This window comes from Bufo bufo, chromosome 1 (assembly GCF_905171765.1).
Source record: "Bufo bufo chromosome 1, aBufBuf1.1, whole genome shotgun sequence".
NCBI lineage: Eukaryota > Metazoa > Chordata > Amphibia > Anura > Bufonidae > Bufo > Bufo bufo.
This window is the reverse complement of record NC_053389.1, coordinates 34,559,869-34,581,485: the sequence shown is the minus strand read 5'-3', so window position 1 is coordinate 34,581,485 and position 21,617 is coordinate 34,559,869. Positions and strand designations below refer to the sequence as shown.

The following is a 21,617-nucleotide window of genomic DNA, read 5'->3' as shown; positions in this document are numbered from 1 at the left end:
CGGCAACCACCGGATTGTTGTTCTCCCATAAAGGGCTGGCCCAGGCCAAGGCCTTGTCCGAGAGCAGCGAGATCAAGAAGCCCACCTTTGATCTCTCAGTAGGAAAGGCATGTGGCAGCAACTCGAAATAAATGCCCACCTGGTTAAGGAAACCTCGGCACTGAGTTGGCTCTCCCCCAAAGCGCCGTGGAAGAGGGGCAGAACCGGTCATACCCCGAAACACCGCAGGCGCAACAACAGGTGTCGGGGTAGACTCTGGCGCAACAACCGGAGCGGCAGTAGGAGCGAGCCCAGGAGCGACAACCGACCCATCGGCAACGGGAGCGAAATGAGCCGTGCGTTCAAGCAGGGTTTGCAACGCCACAGCGAACCGACCCAACAGGTGATCCTGCTGATCAAGTCTGGCAACCAGCGTGGGTAGCGAGGATGGCCCTGTACCGTCAGAAGTCATGGCTTGGTCCTAATGTCACGGAACCATGAACCAGACGTACAACAAGAGATAAGAGAAAATAAGAAGGCTTTATTGAAAATAAAGCTGTAAAGCAAAAGTCCAAACGGATGGTGAAACCGAGCAGAGTCTTTGCGAAGCCAGAGGTCAGGAACCAGAGGGGTAGTCAGACGAAGCCAGGATCAGGAACCAGCAGGGTAGTCAGACGAAGCCAGGATCAGGAACCAGCAGGGTAGTCAGACGAAGCCAGGATCAGGAACCAGAAGGGTAGTCAGACGAAGCCAGGATCAGGAACCAGAAGCAGCAGCAGTCTTAGAAGCATGTGAACACAAGAGGACCAATCAAGGAACTGAAGCCACAGACCTCCTATATATATGAGCTAGGCAACCAGCTCCTCCCAGTGGGAAGGAGGAGCCGCAGGGTGGAAGGCTACAAGAAACCCAGAAACCAAGATGGCCGCCAGCACATGTCAAACGAAGGAGAACAGCAAGAAGGTAAGACCATGACACACCTGCTGACTTGAGCTGTCCTGCAGTTCCTCTGCACTGTAGGCGGCCAGGAGTCTTGTTGTGCAGGGAAAACATAAAAGGGAACACAGCACTAAATCAACTCTACAGTCCTTTTATTCTTAGGTTCAGTGTGGGGTCCTAATGTTCAGTTCCCACATCATAAAGTGATAGCACATTCTAGCAATCAATTTATAAGATGGGAAAATACTTTAATGGGAGTCTGACAGCAGCCTTGACCATGCTAAGCTACTGATAGCACCAGTTAGGGGCTGGGCACAGCAAGACAAACAGATTTCATAACGCTTTTCTCATCATGAGTAGTGAGAATATGGACTTTTATTCTGCCAGATTCTGCTCCTTCAGTGCAATGGAGGCGGAGCTTCACTGTGAAGTGCTCCTTGCATTGAGCAGCTTCATAGCCCCTCTGCTCTGCTCTGAGTGAAAGCTGCAGCCGTCAATTAGCTGTCTGTCAGAGGAGAGGCTGTGAAGCAGCTTAATGCATGGGGCACTTCAGAATGAAGCTCCACCTCCTGGGCACTTGCAAGAGCAAACTTTAGCAAACTAAAACTTCACATTTACACTACTCCTGATGAGAAAAGCTCAACAAAAGATATGTTTATACTGCTCTTCTCAGCCCCTGCTGACAGACTCCCTTTAATAATAAAACAGCATGCAGTGAGCTCCACCTAGTGGTGACAGAAAAAAACAAGTTTTTCCAGGAGTGTACTCATCTCAAAGATGTATTACACAAAATATATGTCATAAATGTCTTATTGATGAGGTTTCCACCTCTAGAACCCGCATCTATATCTAGAATAGGGCTTCTGACCCTTTTTGCCTGGATGTGGCTAGAAGTGGTCAGAACTATGGATATAGCCAAGTGGACTCTGCTGCACTGTTTTCAGGGATCTCTTACAAGTGAAAAAAGGTTTCGGAGCACAGCCCGCTAGGATGTTTCTATAGTCCCAACCATCTCCAGCTGCCAGGAGGAATTTTGGAGGAGTGGGGGATCCATTCAAAGATGGTAATACCCCTGTATCTCAATGTTATCTCATAACAAGTGTATCAGTGGAGGTTTCTGCAACTACCTTGGCATCAGAGTGCCATGTTGGTTTTTCCATGGCCCTTAGCACCTGGAGCACCTACCCCATCAGTACCTTCCTATGCTCTTATATTGCTCAAGGGGTGCCATGGGGTCCTGCACAAAAATAAATCAAAGTAAGAAAAAGCTAAAGCAAACATTTGTCACTTGTTTGCCTTTCTGTTCATGATTAACCGGGTGCCCCCTGTTGGGGCTTGTTGTTACGCCCATCCTGTGCATAAAGTGTGAACACATTAGAAAAGGTCTCAGAACAACAGATCCCTTATAGTCATTGCTACTTGAAAGGAAAAACCAAAGGCAAGAAAAATGCTGAAAACGCCCTCCGTGCTTCTGATACTGGCCCTGGGTGAGTAATAGTTAATCTCTTAAAGGTAAACTGCATGAAAAATATTTCAGTGCGACCAGAAAGATTTCAACCCGGTGAAAGGTGATTGTATTTATTTCCTTTATGCTTAAAAGGGGACTACCCAGTTTTAAGTGATCAATTGGTTGTCACAGCCCTACCTGTTTAATATTCTGACATATAATGTGTAATTAAACAGATGGTCCACATGGTTGTTTTCTTCCAAAAACAGCACCACACCTGTCCACAGGTGATGTGTGTTACTGCAACTCATCCCACTTGATGAAGGTCTAGGAGAAGTTGGTTCTCACACATCTCCGTCCTCTAGTGCAGTGTTCCTCAGGGCCCACCTACCAGTCATGATTTGAGAATATCCCACAGAATGAATGCCTGAGGTAAGTCCTGATGCACTGACGCTAATTATATCACCTGCTCAATACTAAGGAAATACTAAAAACGTGACCGGCAAGTGGGCCCTGAGGACTGGAGTTGAGGATCCCTGCTCTAGTGAGTTCATCTATGGAGCCCCTCCAGTTTACTTATCGGCCTGGCATTAGGGTGGATGACCCAATTATCCACTTTTCACGCCAAGCTCTTTCTCAACTGGAGAAACCAGGGAACTCTGTGAGAATAGTTTTCAGCACCATACAACCAGAGCTACTAAGAGACAAGTTGGATCTTGTTGGAGTGGACTACTACCTCTCCAATTGAATCCTAGTCTACTTGAAAAACTGAGCTCAGTATGTGAGAGCGCTGGACTGGGTGTCAGACACGGTGATCTGTAGTACAGGGGCACCTCAGGGTACAGTTCTTGCTCCTTTCCTCTTCACACTGCACACTACAGACTTCAGTTACAACTCATCTAGCTGCTACTGACAGAAGTTCTCTGATGACTCAGCAATGGTAGGCCTCGTCGCAGACAAGGATGACATTGAGTACAGATAATTGATATGGGAATTTGTTCATTGGTACCAGCTGAACCACCTTAGAATCAATGTTCAGAAGACTAAGAAGATGGTGGTGGACTACTGCAAGCGCAGACATCCTCCTAAAGCAGTGGACATCCAGGGGATAGTCAACACTTATAAGTACCTAGGTGTGCTCCTCCACTATACAGAAAGGGTCAAAGCTGGCTCTACCTGCTTAGGAAGCTGAGCACTTTGAGTGAGGGTACATCTTAGGGCCTTTTTTAACTCTGTAGTGACATCAGCCATCTTGTTTGGAGTGGCCTGCTGGAGTAGCAGCATCTTAACCAGGGAGAGAAAGAGACTTGAAAAAGTGATTAGAAGGGACAGCTTTGTCTTGGGGAGCGCCCTAGACCCAGTGCAGGTGGTAGGTGAGAGAAAAATATTATCCAAGTTGAGCTCCATGCTGGAGAATAACTCCCATCCCATGCATGAGAGGGTTATGGCCTTGAGTAGCACCGTCAGTGATCGACTGCTTCACCCCAAGTGTAAGAAGGAGCACTATCAGATAGACTGCAATCATCACCTACTGGGTTCCTGTGAATATCATATATCATTCCATCCAGAGACTGATTTTTTTAAGCTGTGATATATACAGTATATATATATACTTGAGAAAGGCTCAATTGTAGAGCCGGAACGTCGCTAAACCATGGGTGAATAAATTTTCTTGGATTTTATTTTATCCTGCGTTGGAGTGCTGCTCTTCTTTTTTTGTATATATATATATATATATATATATCCCTCTTTTTTATTTTTTATCTGTACCCTACTGTCAATGTAATGCGTTTATTTTGAAGTTTTTGTATTCTCTGTGCTGCTGTAACACTGTGAATTTCCCCACGGTGGGAGTATTAAAGGAGTATCTTATCTCTTACTTCTATCACGCTAAGCTGAAATACCAGATGCAACCAATAACCAGGTGTGTCACTGTTTTACAAGAAAAAAAAAAAAAAAGTTTTCCTCCTCCTGGACAAGCCCTTCAAGAATCTGTGTAATAATTCCAAAACCAACATGATCTCCAGGGTAGTGGGACCACTGAAAAAACTGTCATCCTTTAAAGGCTACGTACACCTTTGGAGGCAGTTTTTGTTATGATTGCATGTTACTCATTTTTGGCTAAAAATCATTATTTTAATTGGCCTTTATTACAAATATTGAGCTGTTCTGTCACAAAGAACTGTTTTTCTAGCTCTGTGACTGTTACTTTCCCTTTCACTTTGTGCAGGTCATCTAATAAATCTTATCTCTAAACTACTAGAGCTCATAAACACTTTAAACCACTTTAATTTAAGTCACATTTTTATCAGTGAGATAAGGCTGAGCTATAATGAGTGTTTATAAGGTCAGAGAGCAGAAATAAAGAGTCCGTCTGCTCCTGGTCTGACGGAAAAGACAGAAAGTCCAAAGCATGTCAGCTCTGTACAGAATTTTTTTTAAAATAAAGACCAATTAAAAATTAAAAAATTTGCTCAAAATTAGTACAATGCAATAAAAATTGCCCCCAAAGGTGGACATAGCCTTTAACCTTCTTCTGTTGGACGTACACACAGTGATTAGACGATTTCTGTAGCCTTTTCTTTGTACTGTATACAAAGCACAGCGCTGCACCTTGTATAGTGGCCGTGCTTGGTATTACAGCTCAATTCCATTTGCTTGAATGGGACTGTGTTGCCCAAAGGACTTGTGACCGAGGTATGTGACGTCACAGGGTGAGGAAGAGACTGTAGCAAATGACTGTGCATTGTAGTCTCTTCATATAGCTCAGATATTGATGACCTTTCCTGAGGATATGCTATCAGTATTTAAAGGGGTTTTCCCATCTGGACATTTATTGTATATCATCAATAGGATAAACTTTAAATGTCCAATAGGAGCATGTCTCACCTTTTGGACAAGCTCCTATCTCACAAATGGGGCCTTGATGAAAAGTGTGCCACGTCTGCACTGCCACCACTCTATTCACTAATATGGCACTGAGCTGAGCCCTTGTCATGTTCCATGAGCCCTTGATTAAAGGTCAGACATTGACTCATAGGGAGCCACTTCCAGAAAGTGGCGCCAGTGAGACAGTTCTCTTTCTCTGGGCGATACTTCACTGAAAATAAACTGACACAACAATGTATCCTCTGTCTCTTCAGCCTTGTACGTTGCTGAGGCCACCGGACGACTAGCACAAGCCACAGAAGGTGAGTCTGATATTGGGGAGATATTTTTTTATCTTGAATGGAACCTGTCAGCACCAAAATGGACCTTAAACCGCCAACAGTACCTTAAAGCTGTTAACATCAGGTTTCTAATGATGTTCTTGTTTTAGATGTCCGAGGCGCATGATCACTTCTCTGAAGTGCTTACCCACACGAGTCTGCGGAAATCAATGCACAGGTGCTGGAAACAAGATCATATGGCGCATGCATGAAACTTCAGAATGGAGAAGCGCTGAAAGAATCCAAAAGGCCATCAGTCAAATGCGAAGGGCGGGAAGGGGGTGCAGTGAGCTTTACTTTAAGAACCTAATTTGCATATGACCTGCGGGGGAATAAAAGTTGTTTTATAGTGATCATGTATCGTACACAAGAACATCATTAGCCACGTGATGTCAACAGATTTAAGGTACTGCTGGTGGTTTATGATCCATTTTGGTGTTGACAGGTTCCCTTTAAGTTGTGTGAACAGTTCCATCCATTGAAGATACTATTGGGTAGAAGATGTCTTGAGCGCCCTGACCATGCATGAACCTGAGATCTTTGGATACTCTGTAATTTCATCTTGAGAGTATAAATCATAGAAGTCCAGAGCTGTCGAACAAACAGATGTTCCTCACAGTGGTCAATGACCTTCTCAATAGCTCTGCATTTAGACTGATAGTTGGCAACCCTTATATTAGACTGCTGTGACATAAAACATAGTAACAAAATGTATAATGAAAGTAACAGTGAGCTCCAATGTTATGTACATTTCACCTACCCAGAAACGTGTCCTCTACATTTCTTCTGGTTGACCTTGAATTCCATAGGTTCTCATGATTTAAGGGTGACATTGATTTGGACACTAATAATCCTTGTGGTATTCTGGGTTAGTCTTCTTTTGAAGGCTACTTGTTAAGTGTCATGTGTGTCAAATGTGATGCTGAACAAGTTCCAGGTGACCAAAACCAACAGTGACCTAGTGACTAATACAAATCTACGATACTGAAATCTCGACACACTGACTAAGTAGAGATTATTATTTGGCTCAGAGTCAATGTCTCGGAGCCTAATTGTAAATTCCTCCTCAATTTATCATTAGAGGTGAGAGAGAGATCTAAGAAGATGACCAGGCAGAGGTCCATGAGCTGGGATCTCCACCCATTCCAAATCTTTACCGAAATCCATCCACTTCCAGTGGGGATCAGGTGCTATCTGAGGCATCGTAGACCCTTTATATTCGGTGAAGATTTGAACTGATACCCCCTGATTTAATTTTCTAGCACATCTCAATGCAAACAGAGACATTGGTGCTCCCTTTAAGATTTCTTCTGCTTTACAGGTAATAGATGCCCAGAGGCCAACCAGTCTTGGGAGAATTGTGGGACGGCTTGTCCAAAGAACTGCGAGTTGCTCAGAAGTGGACCAATCCCGTGTACCCTGAACTGTGTCCCTGGCTGCTACTGTAAGAGCCCCTATATATTCCTGTCAGGTAACTCCGGTCCATGCATCTTACCGAAGAAATGCCCACAAAAAATTTACACTGGAAAGACGTCAAATAGGCAAAAAGGGTGAGCTGGACGACACTGAAGTCCTGGTCATAGCTCGACTATTGCTGAACACAGTGACTGCTCAGGATTAAAAATGGGTTTTAAAAACTTCAGATGCTTGTCCTTTCTATTGGTATGGGAATTTTTATTCAACTGAGTTTAGATACATTGGCTAATCAGTGCAGTATCACACAAGATAGATTTAGATACACTGGGTAATTAGGGAGTATCACACATGATAGATTGAGATACACTGGCTAAGGAGAGCAGTATCATTTTGACAATGACAAACATTTCACAATGCTCTTTTCTCACAGGGGTTGTTGTGTTTCTCAAAGTGCAGGGATATTCGTGTGGCTGTGGCAACTCCCTGGTAAGTCAGTGGCAGCCATACATGTGCTCGATCCCAACCTACAACGCACACTAGGGAGAATTTCGTAGAAAACCAATTTGCCTATTTGTATGTTTTGAAGTGGGAGGAAACCAGAGTACCTGTAGGAAATGCATGGGAGAACATACAAACTCCATGCAGATGTTGTCACTGGTCGGAATCAAACCCAGGAGCCCAGCCCTGCAAGGCATCGGTGCCAACCACTGAGCCACCATGCTGCCTCATAAAATAGATGTTTAGATACACTAGCATTGCAATTCAGTATCACACATTGTAGCCTTAAGCTAGTTACACACTAGCATTAAAACCACCTTGCAGGCGGGAGCATCTCTAGGCCCCATAGACTGTAATTGTACCCTTCTGGGATCCAGCTTGTTTCAATCATGAGTGACGAGATTTGGCTGGACAGAAACAGGTCTTTGCTCCATTTTTTATCTGACCAAATTCCAGCACTCATACCAGAGACAGACTGGATCACTACCAGGTCCCACTATAATCAATTGGCTTTGGCGGGGAAAGTCAGTATCAGGTTGTGCTGGACATAATGAACTCTGCCAGACTGTTCCTTTGCTGGAACAGCCTAATGCTAATGTAAAACTAATTTTATATATAGGCTCTTCTAAAAGTTCAGCTGGCGCTCCATGCCATCCTGCTATGTATAACTTATGGGCTGTGACCCCGACAGCTCCACCAGTAGCTCTGCATGCGAAAAACGTCTGAGATGTGGTGAAAGTTCCCAATTACTTGTGTTTGCTGCCCCACAGATGGTAGCGTTCATGATGAACATTTTGCTGGATCATTATAGGTGTTGTGTCTCATGAGTGTCACAGTCCTTTCAATCAGATGATCACCGGGGGTCCTGGGAGCCAGACCCTTGTCAATCTAATCTTGATGACCTATCCAGTCCAAAAAATAGAAAATGTGGCAAGGTCCTCATACACCGGAGCTCCGCCAGCCGCCTATTAAACTTGCACTTTCACAAGTGTATTCCATGGACCAAAGTAGATTGAACGGTTCCCTTTTTCATAAAATCTATTTGAAATTCCATAAAAAGATAAAAATCAGTGATACGTCACATATTCCTTTCTGTCATGTTCAGACTGCTGCGTCTCCGTGCATTACAATCCATGTGCATTGAGGACAGGCCGGGGGACAGGCCATGAATAAGTTTATCTCATACAATCTCTTAAAGGGGTTATCCGGGAGTATAAAAAGCCCCCCAATATGCCGGGCCCCTCACATTGAATATACTTACCTGGCTCCCCGTTCCCTGCGCCGCTCCTGATCCCCACACTGCCGCTGCTGCTTCTCCCCATGCCTGGATGAAAACAGCAGAGAAAGAGAGCAATCACAGTTACCTAGTTTGCCTGCCAGTTTATGCCAAAGCCTGCTGGAACCAAGAGAAAGCCTGAATGTAAGAAAAGCCTTAATATTGTCTGGAATCAAGTTTACCCAAGTAAAGCTGCTGTTAAAGTTTACCAAGGTCTGAACTCAAGTTATTCTTCATCCTTCATCCTGAGCCTAAGCCTGGGATCCCGCTGTATCCAGGTAGGAGCACCGTGACACATATAGGCAGCACCATACCACTCGGCGATCCACTAAACCTGGGACGTAATAGGGACCTGGGGGGCGGCACGTTGCATATGTGTATTTGCTCTTATTTGTTGCAACAAAACTGGCCTCATTATTATAACTCCGTCACTGTGTTACCTTACAAGGGATCCATGCCTTGCATCCCACAACGCAACCAACCCAAAGGGCACCCTAACAACCATAAGAAAAAGGGTGCGTCCCTTCCACAAATGTGAACGACACAAGGAGCGTCGGAGAAGGAGCAAAGCCACCGTGAGTAACCAGCACCTCTCACAGACACTAATACTACTCCCATCTTCACCACCCCTAAAGCCTCCCATGCTGATTCACTACACTACTTGGTGTTACCACAGTTTTTTCCTGGATTTCACCTTGAGTGAATTGCAAGAGTTGACATATTCTAATTGAAAAAGTTATACCGCTAGGTAATTTGAGACTAGTGATGAGCAATCTTCTAGAAATTAGTGAAATAGGAATTTGATCCATATCTGATTTGTTTCTACATGAATTGAAGTTGCTTCAATTGCCCTGAAAATTGGTGTGCCTCTTGTCTCCTAGTACTCATATTTTTTTATATTTTTTTTTTATAGAAAAAGATGTTCTCACTCCCCCCAATCATATACCTTAAAGTGTAACTGTCATTCTTTTTTTTTATTTTTATGTATCAGGGCAGTGATACTAACCATTTTTGAAATATACTTTCATTACTGAAATCGCACATTTCTATAAAAAAAAATAGCTTTAAAGTGGCCCATTTTGAGCCTTAGCAACGCTGTTCTGTCTTCTGTTTACTCCATAACTGTGGAGACTTTCTAACACTGACTGTGTTATGTAAACAGAAGACAGAGGAGCATTGCTAATGCTCAAAATTGGCCACTTTAAAGTTATTTTTCTAATAGAAATGTGTGATTTCAGTAATTAAAGTATATTACAAAAATGGTCATTATCACTTACCTTAGACGTTACAAAAATAAAAAAAGAATGACAGTTACACTTTAACCACCTCAGCTCCCCTAGCTTAAACCTCCTTAATGACCAGACCACTTTTTACACTTCTGCACTACACTACTTTCACGGTTTATTGCTCGGTCATACAACTTACCACCCAAATGAATTTTACCTCCTTTTCTTCTCACTAATAGAGCTTTCATTTGGTGGTATTTCATTGCTGCTGACATTTTTACTTTTTTTGTTATTATTTAAAAATGTTTGCAAAAAAATGACATTTTTCACTTTCAGTTGTAAAACTTTTCAAACAAAACTACATTTCTATATAAATTTTCTCTAAATTTATTGTTCTACATGTCTTTGATAAAAAAAATGCAATAAGTGTATATTTATTGGTTTGCGCAAAAGTTATAGCGTTTACAAACTATGGTACAAAAATGTGAATTTCCGCATTTTGAAGCAGCTCTGACTTTCTGAGCACCTGTCATGTTTCCTGAGGTTCTACAATGCCCAGACAGTAGAAACACCCCACAAATGACCCCATTTCGGAAAGTAGACATCCTAAGGTATTCGCTGATGGGCATAGTGAGTTCATAGAAGTTTTTATTTTTTGTCACAAGTTGGCGGAAAATGATGTTTTTTTTTTTTTTTTTCTTACAAAGTCTCATATTCCACTAACTTGTGACAAAAAATAAAAACTTCCATGAACTCACTATGCCCATCACGAAATACCTTGGGGTGTCTTCTTTCCAAAATGGTGTCACTTGTGGAGTATTTATACTGCCCTGGCATTTTACGGGACCTAAAGCGTGAGAAGAAGTCTGGAATCCAAATGCCTAAAAAATGCCCTGTGAAATCCTAAAGGTGCTCTTTAGAATTTGGGCCCCTTTGGGCACCTAGGCTGCAAAAAAGTGTCACACATGTGGTATCGCCATACTCAGAAGAAGTAGGGCAATGTGTTTTGGGGTGTATTTTTACATATACCCATGCTGGGTGAGAGAAATATCTCTCTAAAAGTCAACTTTTCCCATTTTTTTTTATACAAAGTTGTCATTTTAGAGAGATATTTCTCTCACCCAGCATGGGTATATGTAAAAAGACACCCCAAAACACATTGCCCAACTTCTCCTGAGTACGGCGATACCACATGTGTGACACTTTTTTGCAGCCTAGGTGCGCAAAAGGGCCCAAATTCTAAAGAGCACCTTTAGGATTTCACAGGGCATTTTTTACGCATTTGGATTCCAAATTACTTCTCACGCTTTAGGTCCCCTAAAATGCCAGGGCAGTATAAATACCCCACAAGTGACCCCATTTTGGAACGAAGACAACCCAAGGTATTCCGTGAGGGGCATGGCGAGTTCCTAGAATATTTTTTTTTTCACACAAGTTAGTTTTATTTTTATTTATTTTTTTCTCTTACAAAGTCTCATATTCCACTAACTTGTGACAAAAAATAAAATTTTACATGAACTCGCCTTGCCCCTCACAAAATACCTTGGGGTGTCTTCTTTCCAAAATGGGGTCACTTGTGGTGTATTTATACTGCCCTGGCATTTTAGGGGCCCTAAAGCGTGAGAAGAAGTCTGGAATATAAATGTCTAAAAAATTTTACGCATTTGGATTCCGTGAGGGGTATGGTCAGTTCATGTGAGATTTTATTTTTTGTCACAAGTTAGTGGAATATGAGACTTTTTAAGAAAAAAAAATATATAAATAAATTCCGCTAACTTGTGCCAAAAAAAAAAATATCTTCTATGAACTCGCCATGCCCCTCAAAAGTGATCTTTTTATAGCGCCGCAGCGATTTTACGGTGTTTTTGCAGTGATCAGAAAAAAAAAAATTATGTCACTGCGGTGGGGCGGACTGCACGCAAGTGTGTGCACAAGATCAGGCCTGATCGGGCGAACATTGCGTTTTTTGTAGAGCCTATAGAACATGTCCTATTCTTGTCCGAAATTGCGGACAAGAAAAGGCATTTTCTATATAGTTCTGGCAATGTGCGGCTCCGCTAAATGCGGAAAGCACATTGCCGGTGTCCGTGTTTTGCGGATCCGTGGTGTCCGTGTTTTGCGGATCCGCGGATCCGTAAATCACATACGGGCGTCTGAATGGAGCCTTACAGGGGGGTGATCAATGACAGGGGGGTGATCAGGGAGTCTATATGGGGTGATCACCCCCCTGTAAGGCTCCATTCAGACGTCCGTATGTGTTTTGCGGATCCATATAACACATACGGACGTCTGAATGGAGCCTTACAGGGGGGTGATCAATGACAGGGGGGTGATCAGGGAGTCTATATGGGGTGATCACCCCCCTGTCATTGATCACCCCCCTGTAAGGCTCCATTCAGACGTCAGAATGTGTTTTGCGGATCCACGGATCTGTGGATCCGCGGATCCGCAAAACACATACGGACGTCTGAATAGAGCATTACAGGGGGGTGATGACAGGGGGGTGATCAGGGAGTCTATATGGGGTGATCACCCCCCTGTCATTCATCACCCCCCTGTAAGGCTCCATTTAGACTTCTGTATGTGTTTTGTGGATCCGCGGATCCGCAGAACACATACGGACGTCTGAATGGAGCCTTACAGGGGGTGATCAATGACAGGGGGGTGATCAGGGAGTCTAATATGGGGTGATCAGGGGTTAATAAGGGGTTAATAAGTGACAGGGGGGGTGTAGTGTAGTGGTGTTTGGTGCTACTTTACAGAGCTGCCTGTGTCCTCTGGTGGTCAATCCAAGATAAAGGGACCACCAGAGGATAAGGTAGCAGGTATATTAGACGCTGTTATCAAAACAGCGTCTAATATACCTTTCAGGGGTTAAAAAAAATCAAATCTACAGCCTGCCAGCGAATGATCGCCGCTGGCAGGCTGTAGATCAGCTTGTTTACCTGCAGTTCCTGTGAACGCGCGCTCCTGTGTGCGCGCGTTTACAGGAAATCTCGCATCTCGCGAGATGACGCGCCTGCGCATCGAAGAGGAATTAATCGACCGCCTCCGGAACGCAATCCTGCATTAGGCAGTCCGGAGGCGGTTAATATACCCCAAATTCCCAAATATAGCTCCTATTCTCTCCCTATAATCTTCTTACTTTGTCCATAGCTCAGTATATTAGCAACAGCACAGCTTCCTGCAAGGTTTCAAGTACAAAGCAATGGATTTCTGCTTGTTCTGCACAGGCACCTACCTGCCTGCTGCCCCTCTGCCTCTGAGCCCATGAAGACGAACCCTTCCCGTCACTTCCTCCCAGGGTCATGTAACCATCCTTCTTTCTCCCTCGTGGTTTTGCCCGCCAACATGTACAGTTAAGTGGTTCTGCACTATGTTTTATGTGATTCGCCCAAAACAAATCAGAAAAGCTTCGGAATAGTTTGCCATACGATTTTTTTGTGAAATTTGTAACAACTCCATTTTGTTCAGAATCAATTTGCCAATGCATATTTCCAACTGAATTTTTTACCACTGCTTTATCTGCTTTTAGCTGTGGCTGCAGCATGACATTTATCATGAATGCTTATGATTGAGGTAATAGAGCACTAAAAAGAAAAGAAACAAGTAAAAAGATTTGTATCTAAGGTCAGCAAAAACAATCTACCTGCGAACATACGTTAACAGTTAGTACTTGAGGTAAGAGAATTATTAATACTGGAAAGGTCTGATGATGAACTAGACTGAAAGTATAACAACAGTTATATTCTTCTACATAGGAAGCAGTATTATAGTAGTTATAGTCTTGTACATAGGAGCAGTATTATAGTAGTTATATTCTTGTACATAGGAGGCAGTATTATAGTAGTTATATTCTTGTACATAGGAGGCAGTATTATAGTAGTTATATTCTTGTACATAGGAGGCAGTATTATAGTAGTTATATTCTTGTACATAGGAGCAGTATTATAGTAGTTATATTCTTGTACCTAGTATTATATAGTAGTTATATTCTTGTACATAGGAGACAGTATTATAGTATTTATATTCTTGTACATAGAAGGCAGTATTGTGGTAGTTATATTCTTGTACATAAAAGGCAGTATTATAGTAGTTATATTCTTGTACACAAGAGCAGTATTATAGTAGTTATATTCTTGTACATAGGAGCAGTATTATAAGTAGTTATATTCTTGTACATAGGAGGCAGTATTATAGTAGTTATATTCTTGTACATAGGAGCAGTATTATAGTAGTTATATTCTTGTACATAGGAGCAGTATTATAGTAGTTATATTCTTGTACATAGGAGGCAGTATTATAGTAGTTATATTCTTGTACATAGGAGGCAGTATTATAGTAGTTATATTCTTGTACATAGGAGGCAGTATTATAGTAGTTATATTATTGTACATAGGAGCAGTATTATAGTAGTTATATTCTTGTACATAGGAGCAGTATTATAGTAGTTATATTCTTGTACATAGGAGCAGTATTATAGTAGTTATATTCTTGTACCTAGTATTATATAGTAGTTATATTCTTGTACATAGGAGACAGTATTATAGTATTTATATTCTTGTACATAGAAGGCAGTATTGTGGTAGTAATATTCTTGTACATAAAAGGCAGTATTATAGTAGTTATATTCTTGTACACAAGAGCAGTATTATAGTAGTTATATTCTTGTACATAGGAGCAGTATTATAGTAGTTATATTCTTGTACATAGGAGGCAGTATTATAGTAGTTATATTCTTGTACATAGGAGGCAGTATTATAGTAGTTATATTCTTGTACATAGGAGGCAGTATTATAGTAGTTATATTATTGTACATAGGAGCAGTATTATAGTAGTTATATTCTTGTACATAGGAGCAGTATTATAGTAGTTATATTCTTGTACATAGGAGCAGTATTATAGTAGTTATATTCTTGTACCTAGTATTATATAGTAGTTATATTCTTGTACATAGGAGACAGTATTATAGTATTTATATTCTTGTACATAGAAGGCAGTATTGTGGTAGTTATATTCTTGTACATAAAAGGCAGTATTATAGTAGTTATATTCTTGTACACAAGAGCAGTATTATAGTAGTTATATTCTTGTACATAGGAGCAGTATTATAGTAGTTATATTCTTGTACATAGGAGCAGTATTATAGTAGTTATATTCTTGTACACAGGAGCAGTATTATAGTAGTTATATTCTTGTACACAGGAGCAGTATTATAGTAGTTATATTCTTGTACATAGGAGCAGTATTATAGTAGTTATATTCTTGTACATAGGAGCAGTATTATAGTAGTTATATTCTTGTACATAGAAGCAGTATTATAGTAGTTATATTCTTGTACATAGGAGCTGTAATATAGTAGTTATATTCTTGTACATAAGAGGCAGTATTATAGTAGTTATATTATTGTACATACGAGGCATTATTATAGTAGTTATATTCTTGTACATAGGAGCAGTATTATAGTAGTTATATTCTTGTATATAGGAGGCAGTATTATAGTAGTTATATTCTTGTACATAGGAGCAGTATTATAATAGTTATATTCTTCTACATAGGAGCAGTATTATAGTAGTTATATTCTTGTACAGAGGAAGGGTATTATAGTAGTTATATTCTTGCACATAAGAGTTAGTATTATAATAGTTATATTCTTGTACATAGGAAGCAGAATTATAGTAGTTATATTCTTGTACATAGGAGCAGTATTATAGTATTTATATTCTTGTACATAGGAGCAGTATTATAGTAGTTATATTCTTGTTAATTGAAACAGTATCATAGTAGTTATATTCTTGTACATAGTAGGCAGTATTATAGTCGTTATATTCTTGTACATAGGATCAGTATTATAGTAGTTATATTCTTGTACATAGGAGGCAGTATTGTGGTAGTTAAATTATTGTACATAGGAGGCAGTATTATAGTAGTTATATTCTTGTACATGGGGGGCGCTATTATAGTAGATATTTTCTTCTACATAGGAGCAGAATTATAGTAGTTGTATTCTTGTTCATAGGAGGCAGTATTATAGTAGTTATATTCTTGTACATAGGAGGCAGTATTATAGTAGTTATATTCTTGTACATAGGAGTAGTATTATAGTAGTTATATTCTTGTACATAGGAGTAGTATTATAGTAGCTGTATTCTTGTACATAGGAGGCAGTATTATAGTAGTTATATTCTTGTACATAGGAGGCAGTATTATAGTAGTTATATTCTTGTACATAGGAGCAGTATTATAGTAGTTATATTCTTGTACATAGGAGTAGTATTATAGTAGTTGTATTCTTGTACATAGGAGGCAGTATTATAGTAGTTATATTCTTGTACATAGGAGGCAGTATTATAGTAGTTATATTCTTGTACATAGGAGTAGTATTATATTAGTTGTATTCTTATACATAGGAGTAGTATTATAGTAGTTATATTCTTGTACATAGGAGGCAGTATTATAGTAGTTATATTCTTGTACATAGGAGCAGTATTATAGTTGCATTCTTGTACATAGGAGTAGTATTATAGTAGTTATATTCTTGTACATAGGAGCAGTATTATAGTAGTTATATTCTTGTACATAGGAGCAGTATTATAGTAGTTGTATTCTTGTACATAGGAGCAGTATTATAGTTGTTAATTTCTTGTACATAGGAGCGGTATTATAGTAATATGAATGCAACAAACACTGGTTCATCTATTTTCAATACAAAATGGCTAAATAGAAATTGACTCACTTCTTTTCTTCAGTAATTTTTACCAGTAGAGATAAGCATACCTTCTCCAATGGTGTTTCAAGAGATTGATGAGATACATTTTGCTTCATACAGTAATCATCTTTCTATCTCATATATTTCCCTTTGATTCATGGCACGTGGCCTGCGTTGACATCATGTTACATTGATCATTCGATCAAGTGAGAGCTTTTACATGGGTGTATTGTCTCCTTGGACTGAACCACTGACACATAAATGAATGAAATTCCTCTGGCTGTTTAGGTAATTATCTTGGTGCTTAAAACAATGGAGAGCAAGTCACTGCAATGTCGGGTATAATTAAGTAGGTTATACTTTCATTATGTTGGTCAATTAATTAGGAGCTTGAGATTGTTATTCATATCATAGGTGAGAATATAAATAGTGTGATCTGAGGCTTCACCATCACATCCACCAGCACCAGACCTCATAGATCCTGTCTCTCAGGTAAATATAATGATATCATGGAGACTTTACCTGAACTTTATTTCCTTACAGAAATTATCCACCTCTAGATGTTTGTTTCTTATTCTATTTTCTGGTGACTAAACATCTACAGATGATTGTGGAGGAGAGATAGATTACTGCTATGGTTCCCATATGACCACAAGTTCTGTAGTCTGAACCGTTACACCATATGGGATGTCAATGTCATTGGAGTCTGTTTGTTTTTGTTCCTGATCTAGAATGATCTAGAAGACCAAAACAGACATGTCAATGAAGTTATCCAGTAATTTAGCCAATGAGAGGTTGACTCTGGGAGCTTTTGTTGAAAACCATTTTACCAGACATGTACTGAGAAGGTTTAATGTGAACCTCTTTACGCTATGCCCTGCACAGGTTGTAGGATGGGGAAGGTTTATTGGGATATACAAATCGAAGAGTCAATTGCTGTTAAGCTCTGTTCCTAACTGAAAAGAGGTGATCATGGCTGAGATTGAGATTGGCAGAGGTCTTGCTTGTTGGAGGTACATGGATGTGGTCCTCTCTATTGAGTTGTTTAGGAGTTAATTAGATAGGCAAGCAACTTTCACCTTTATAAACATCCATCAGGGAGTGTTGGAGGTCTTTGGTCTTTGAGGTGGTGCGGGCCTCAACTCATGTGTCCCATGCTTCTTTCATATTATCTAGACATAATCATGGCAGGTTCTAGCAAATTGATCTCCATCCTACAGTCAACTTCAAAGGTATTTTGTGAACTAAGGCACTAAAACAAAAATGTTTTTTTTCTTAGCTTTCAGAACTATATCAAGATGATTTGCATCAGAGTTATGGTTTCCACACTTATGTTAGGTAAGTGGGTGTAAGATACTGAACTACTCTTAAAGGAAACCTGTCACCTTCTAAAAACATCCCAAGCTGGCAGCAGTACCTTAGAGTAGCTAGCAGCATGTTTGTAACGATCCTTTTCTTCCTGCAGGTAGTTAAGCAGAAGCTGTAAAAACTATCTTTAATCCCCTGCGCCACGCACCTTTCTAGTCAGGCTTGAAGTCACGGAGGAAGCGTCTGCTTGCTTCAAGTCACGGTAACCACGCCCCCTTCCCTGCCCCTTCGCTGTGATTGACAGCGCTTATGCAACACAGTTCGGCTGGCTTTGCCAAACTGCTGGCTGTCAGTCATAGCGAAGGGGCAGGCAAGGGGGCATTGTTACCGTGACTTGAAGCAAGAAGGCCGCTGCCTCCGTGACTTCAAGCCTGACTAGAAAAGCGCGCCGTGCAGGGGATTAAAGATTGTTTTTACAGCTTCTGCTTAACTACCTGCAGGATGAAAAGGATCGTTACAAACACGCTGCTGGCTACTCTCAGGTACTGCTGCCAGCTTGGGATGTTTTTAGGAGGTGACAGGTTCCCTTTAAATTTCTGTATACGTGTGAGTAAAAAACAAGGATTTAACCCATGTGTGTTATATAGCAACCGCCTTTATGGGGCACTGTTTTTGTCTAATTAACTGGCAGTTTTATGAATCTAATGTGGCTTTTCTGGCCATAGACATAATTGAGCTGGCTCCCTATCAATATGACCATTTTACACTGTCAAACAAGTGAATTATACAAAATAGGTGGATTGAGATAAGCAGCTAGCATCACACTTGACACTGCTTATCTAAGGTGAAACAAGGATGGAATAGGTGACTAATGTATATGAAGATCCCAGTCATCCACTTCCAGCAGTCCCATGAAATTTACAATTGCTTTCTTTTTGGACATGTTCATAGTAGTCAGTCTAGATCATAGTCAGTGGATTGAATCTCATTTCGGCCTTTCCTTGACTTCCCTTAGTTCAGTGCCCTCCCAAGTCTTTGCTTTTTACATAAGACCAGATGATCCTTCATTTGATGAAAATACTAACACAACAATGGAGCCTAAAACGGGTTTTCTGAGTTTTGATACTGATGTCCTATTCTCAGAATAGGTTATCAGTATGTGATCGGTGGGGGATTGATATCCGCCCCTAGAAAGAGGTTGCAGTACTCACAGGAGTGCTGTCGTTTCTTCCAATGGCTGATCTGTGGGATTGCTTTGAGTTGACCCCAATTTTCACATATTGATGACCTACTTTATCCTATCTGGTGTCAGCAAACACTAGGACCACCCCAGTAGTGCAATGTTGCCCAAAGGTCCAGAAAAAGACAATGCAGTTATGAGGTGACTTTAAAGCTGATCACTTGCTTTCAGGGGCTCTATTTGATGGGAGGAATAACGCTATTTTGGATTCAAAAAGTTAAGTTTCTGTTTCTATTACAGTGTTTTCTGCAATGTTTGTCGAAAAGATGGACGCCATGATCCTACGACCCAGTAAGTAGTGCATCATTTTTAGGATAGTCATTTTTTTATACCATATAACTTGTAGCGCAAGAAAACAAGGTATATCAAAATAGTGATATGGAGTGAAAGGAGGGGTGTACACCCGCTTTCCTTTTATCATTTAATAAATTGCAGTGTTTTGAAAGCCAACGCCCCCAAATCTATCCTGCTGCCAATACAAAATTGCTTAAAGGAGTCTCCAGCAGAAGTGCTTGCCTTATTTGTCCTATGATTGGCCAAGAAGCATCTTGTGACTATGACTGGCAGATCCTCTTAACTGGGAACTACGTAAAGCATTATGTACAAGACAGCAAAATTGTGAGACTCAGATCCATCCATACAAAAATGTATGATAGAAGAAGCCCTATGCATCTACAGATGACCTCTCAACCCCCATAATGTTTACTCAATTGGTAAAAACATGGTGACAGGTTTTTCTTAAAGGGTTTGTCGAGTTTGGACAACTTCCATTCAAGTAAAAGGTCTATTTACAAGAAGCTGATCCCAACTTTTCAACTATGTGAAGTTAACACTACAATTATTAGTCAGTAATTAAGTCTGCCATAGTGAAAGTTACTCCTAGTAATGGGTCTGTACACAGAATGGTCTTTAAAGGGGATCATCACTTGTTAAAAACCATTTTGTTAGATCCTTCCAATCATAGCAAGGTCTACTGTTGGTTAACCCTTGGAGATCATCTGTAATCTATGGTGGAATGGTACAGCAAATGTTCAATTCCTGCGCGTTGACACCACAAGGAAAATGTAGTTACATTGTGCCCAAAAAATAAATAGGCTAGGTCCTACAGAGAGAGAGAGACTTTTTGTATGTGTATGAGCAAATTGATAAAGGTCTCCAATGAGAAATCCCCACACCTTGAGCTCAGAATTCACTAATACTGATTGTGAATCCAGGAAACCCGTTTATCCCGTTAACTCTCCTCTATTACCTTTATGTGCTCTAAGTCACATCGCCCCCTAAAAGATGATTTGTATAGGAAATCTAGGAAATAGAGGTCCAGCCTGCACTTGGGCCCAGAAATAGTACAGAATCAGTGCATTATGTAAATAGCAATGTATTGTGATTCTTTATTGCAGTGAATTGCCCGGCCAATCAAGAACCAGGCTGCCGACCATGCTGGGGCGGAACATGTGAAAGTTTAAGCAATTATCAACAGTTGTCCTGCAAAGGTCAATGTAATCCCGGTTGTGTCTGCAAGAAAGACCATTACCTCCAGAATAACCAGTGTGTCCACGTGTCCGAGTGCAACGTTCAGTGCCCGGCAAACATGGTGTTTAACCCCTGTGTGAAGAAGACCATCACCTGTAAAACACTAAACAGTGGTGCGGTGGAGTACGATGAGTGTGAACCTCGCTGCGAGTGTGTAGAGGGTTATATATTCTCCGGTGAGAAGCCCCAGGACTGTGTCAAGATGAGCGAATGTCAGAACCAGACAAATGCCTCTTAAGGTGGAATAAGATGTAAAATAGGCCCAGCATTTTAGAGGCGGGGGAGGGGAGGAGGCATTGATATTTATTGCAAGAAAAAGGTTTTCTGCGTCAGAAACTTTCTGAACTGTAGAAATGAATGTGTGTACATAATATTATACTTTGTAAAAAGAGGTGGTCAATCTGTGATAATCAATTTTGGATAAATAAAGTTTTTTGAAAAAAACGTGCATGTATCTTGTCATTGCTGATAATTAGGGATGAGCGAACCCGAACTGTTTTGGGGTGTCCGTGACACGGACCCGAACCCGAACATTTTCATAAAAGTCCGGGTTCGGGTTCGGTGTTCGGAGCTTTCTTGGCGCTTTTTGAAAGGCTGCAAAGCAGCCAATCAACAAGCGTCATACTACTTGCCCCAAGAGGCCATCACAGCCATGCCTACTATTGGCATGGCTGTGATTGGCCAGTGCAGCATGTGACCCAGCCTCTATTTAAGCTGGAGTCACGTAGCGCCGCACGTCACTCTGCTGATACCAATGTAGGGAGAGGTTGCAGCTGCTGTTAGGGCGAGATTAGACAGTGATTAACTCTGCAAAAACACTTAATTCAGTGATCGATCTAC

At 40.9% G+C, this 21,617-nt stretch overlaps 2 protein-coding genes across 3 annotated transcripts; both read left to right on the top strand.

The window, feature by feature from the left end:
• The first annotated feature begins 2,255 nt into the window (after positions 1–2,255).
• Positions 2,256–7,216, top strand: LOC120993174 (chymotrypsin-elastase inhibitor ixodidin-like). The gene is made up of 3 exons (XM_040421742.1): positions 2,256–2,405; positions 5,509–5,556; positions 6,896–7,216. Exons 1-3 carry the CDS (start codon positions 2,366–2,368, stop codon positions 7,126–7,128), a joined length of 321 nt encoding a protein of 106 aa, XP_040277676.1. The 5' UTR covers positions 2,256–2,365; the 3' UTR covers positions 7,129–7,216.
• A 6,266-nt stretch (positions 7,217–13,482) lies between these two features.
• LOC120993158 (alpha-tectorin-like) lies at positions 13,483–21,029 on the top strand. Of its 2 annotated transcripts, none has more exons than XM_040421728.1 (3): positions 13,483–13,658; positions 19,488–19,538; positions 20,645–21,029. In XM_040421728.1, coding segments are annotated over exons 1-3 (423 nt in total). In that variant the 5' UTR covers positions 13,483–13,657; the 3' UTR covers positions 21,016–21,029. The 2 variants fall into 2 exon arrangements, with proteins under 2 accessions (XP_040277662.1, XP_040277669.1); XM_040421735.1 differs by having other exon boundaries at positions 13,484–13,671.
• Positions 21,030–21,617: the final 588 nt, after the last annotated feature.

Coding starts and splice junctions, on each gene's coding strand:
- LOC120993174 (XM_040421742.1), top strand. CDS start 2,366: ATGCTGAAAACGCCCTCCGTGCTTCTGATACTGGCCCTGG. Junction 2,406..5,508: donor GCTTCTGATACTGGCCCTGG/GTGAGTAATAGT, acceptor CTGTCTCTTCAG/CCTTGTACGTTGCTGAGGCC. Junction 5,557..6,895: donor ACTAGCACAAGCCACAGAAG/GTGAGTCTGATA, acceptor TCTGCTTTACAG/GTAATAGATGCCCAGAGGCC.
- LOC120993158 (XM_040421728.1), top strand. Junction 19,539..20,644: donor CGCCATGATCCTACGACCCA/GTAAGTAGTGCA, acceptor TCTTTATTGCAG/TGAATTGCCCGGCCAATCAA.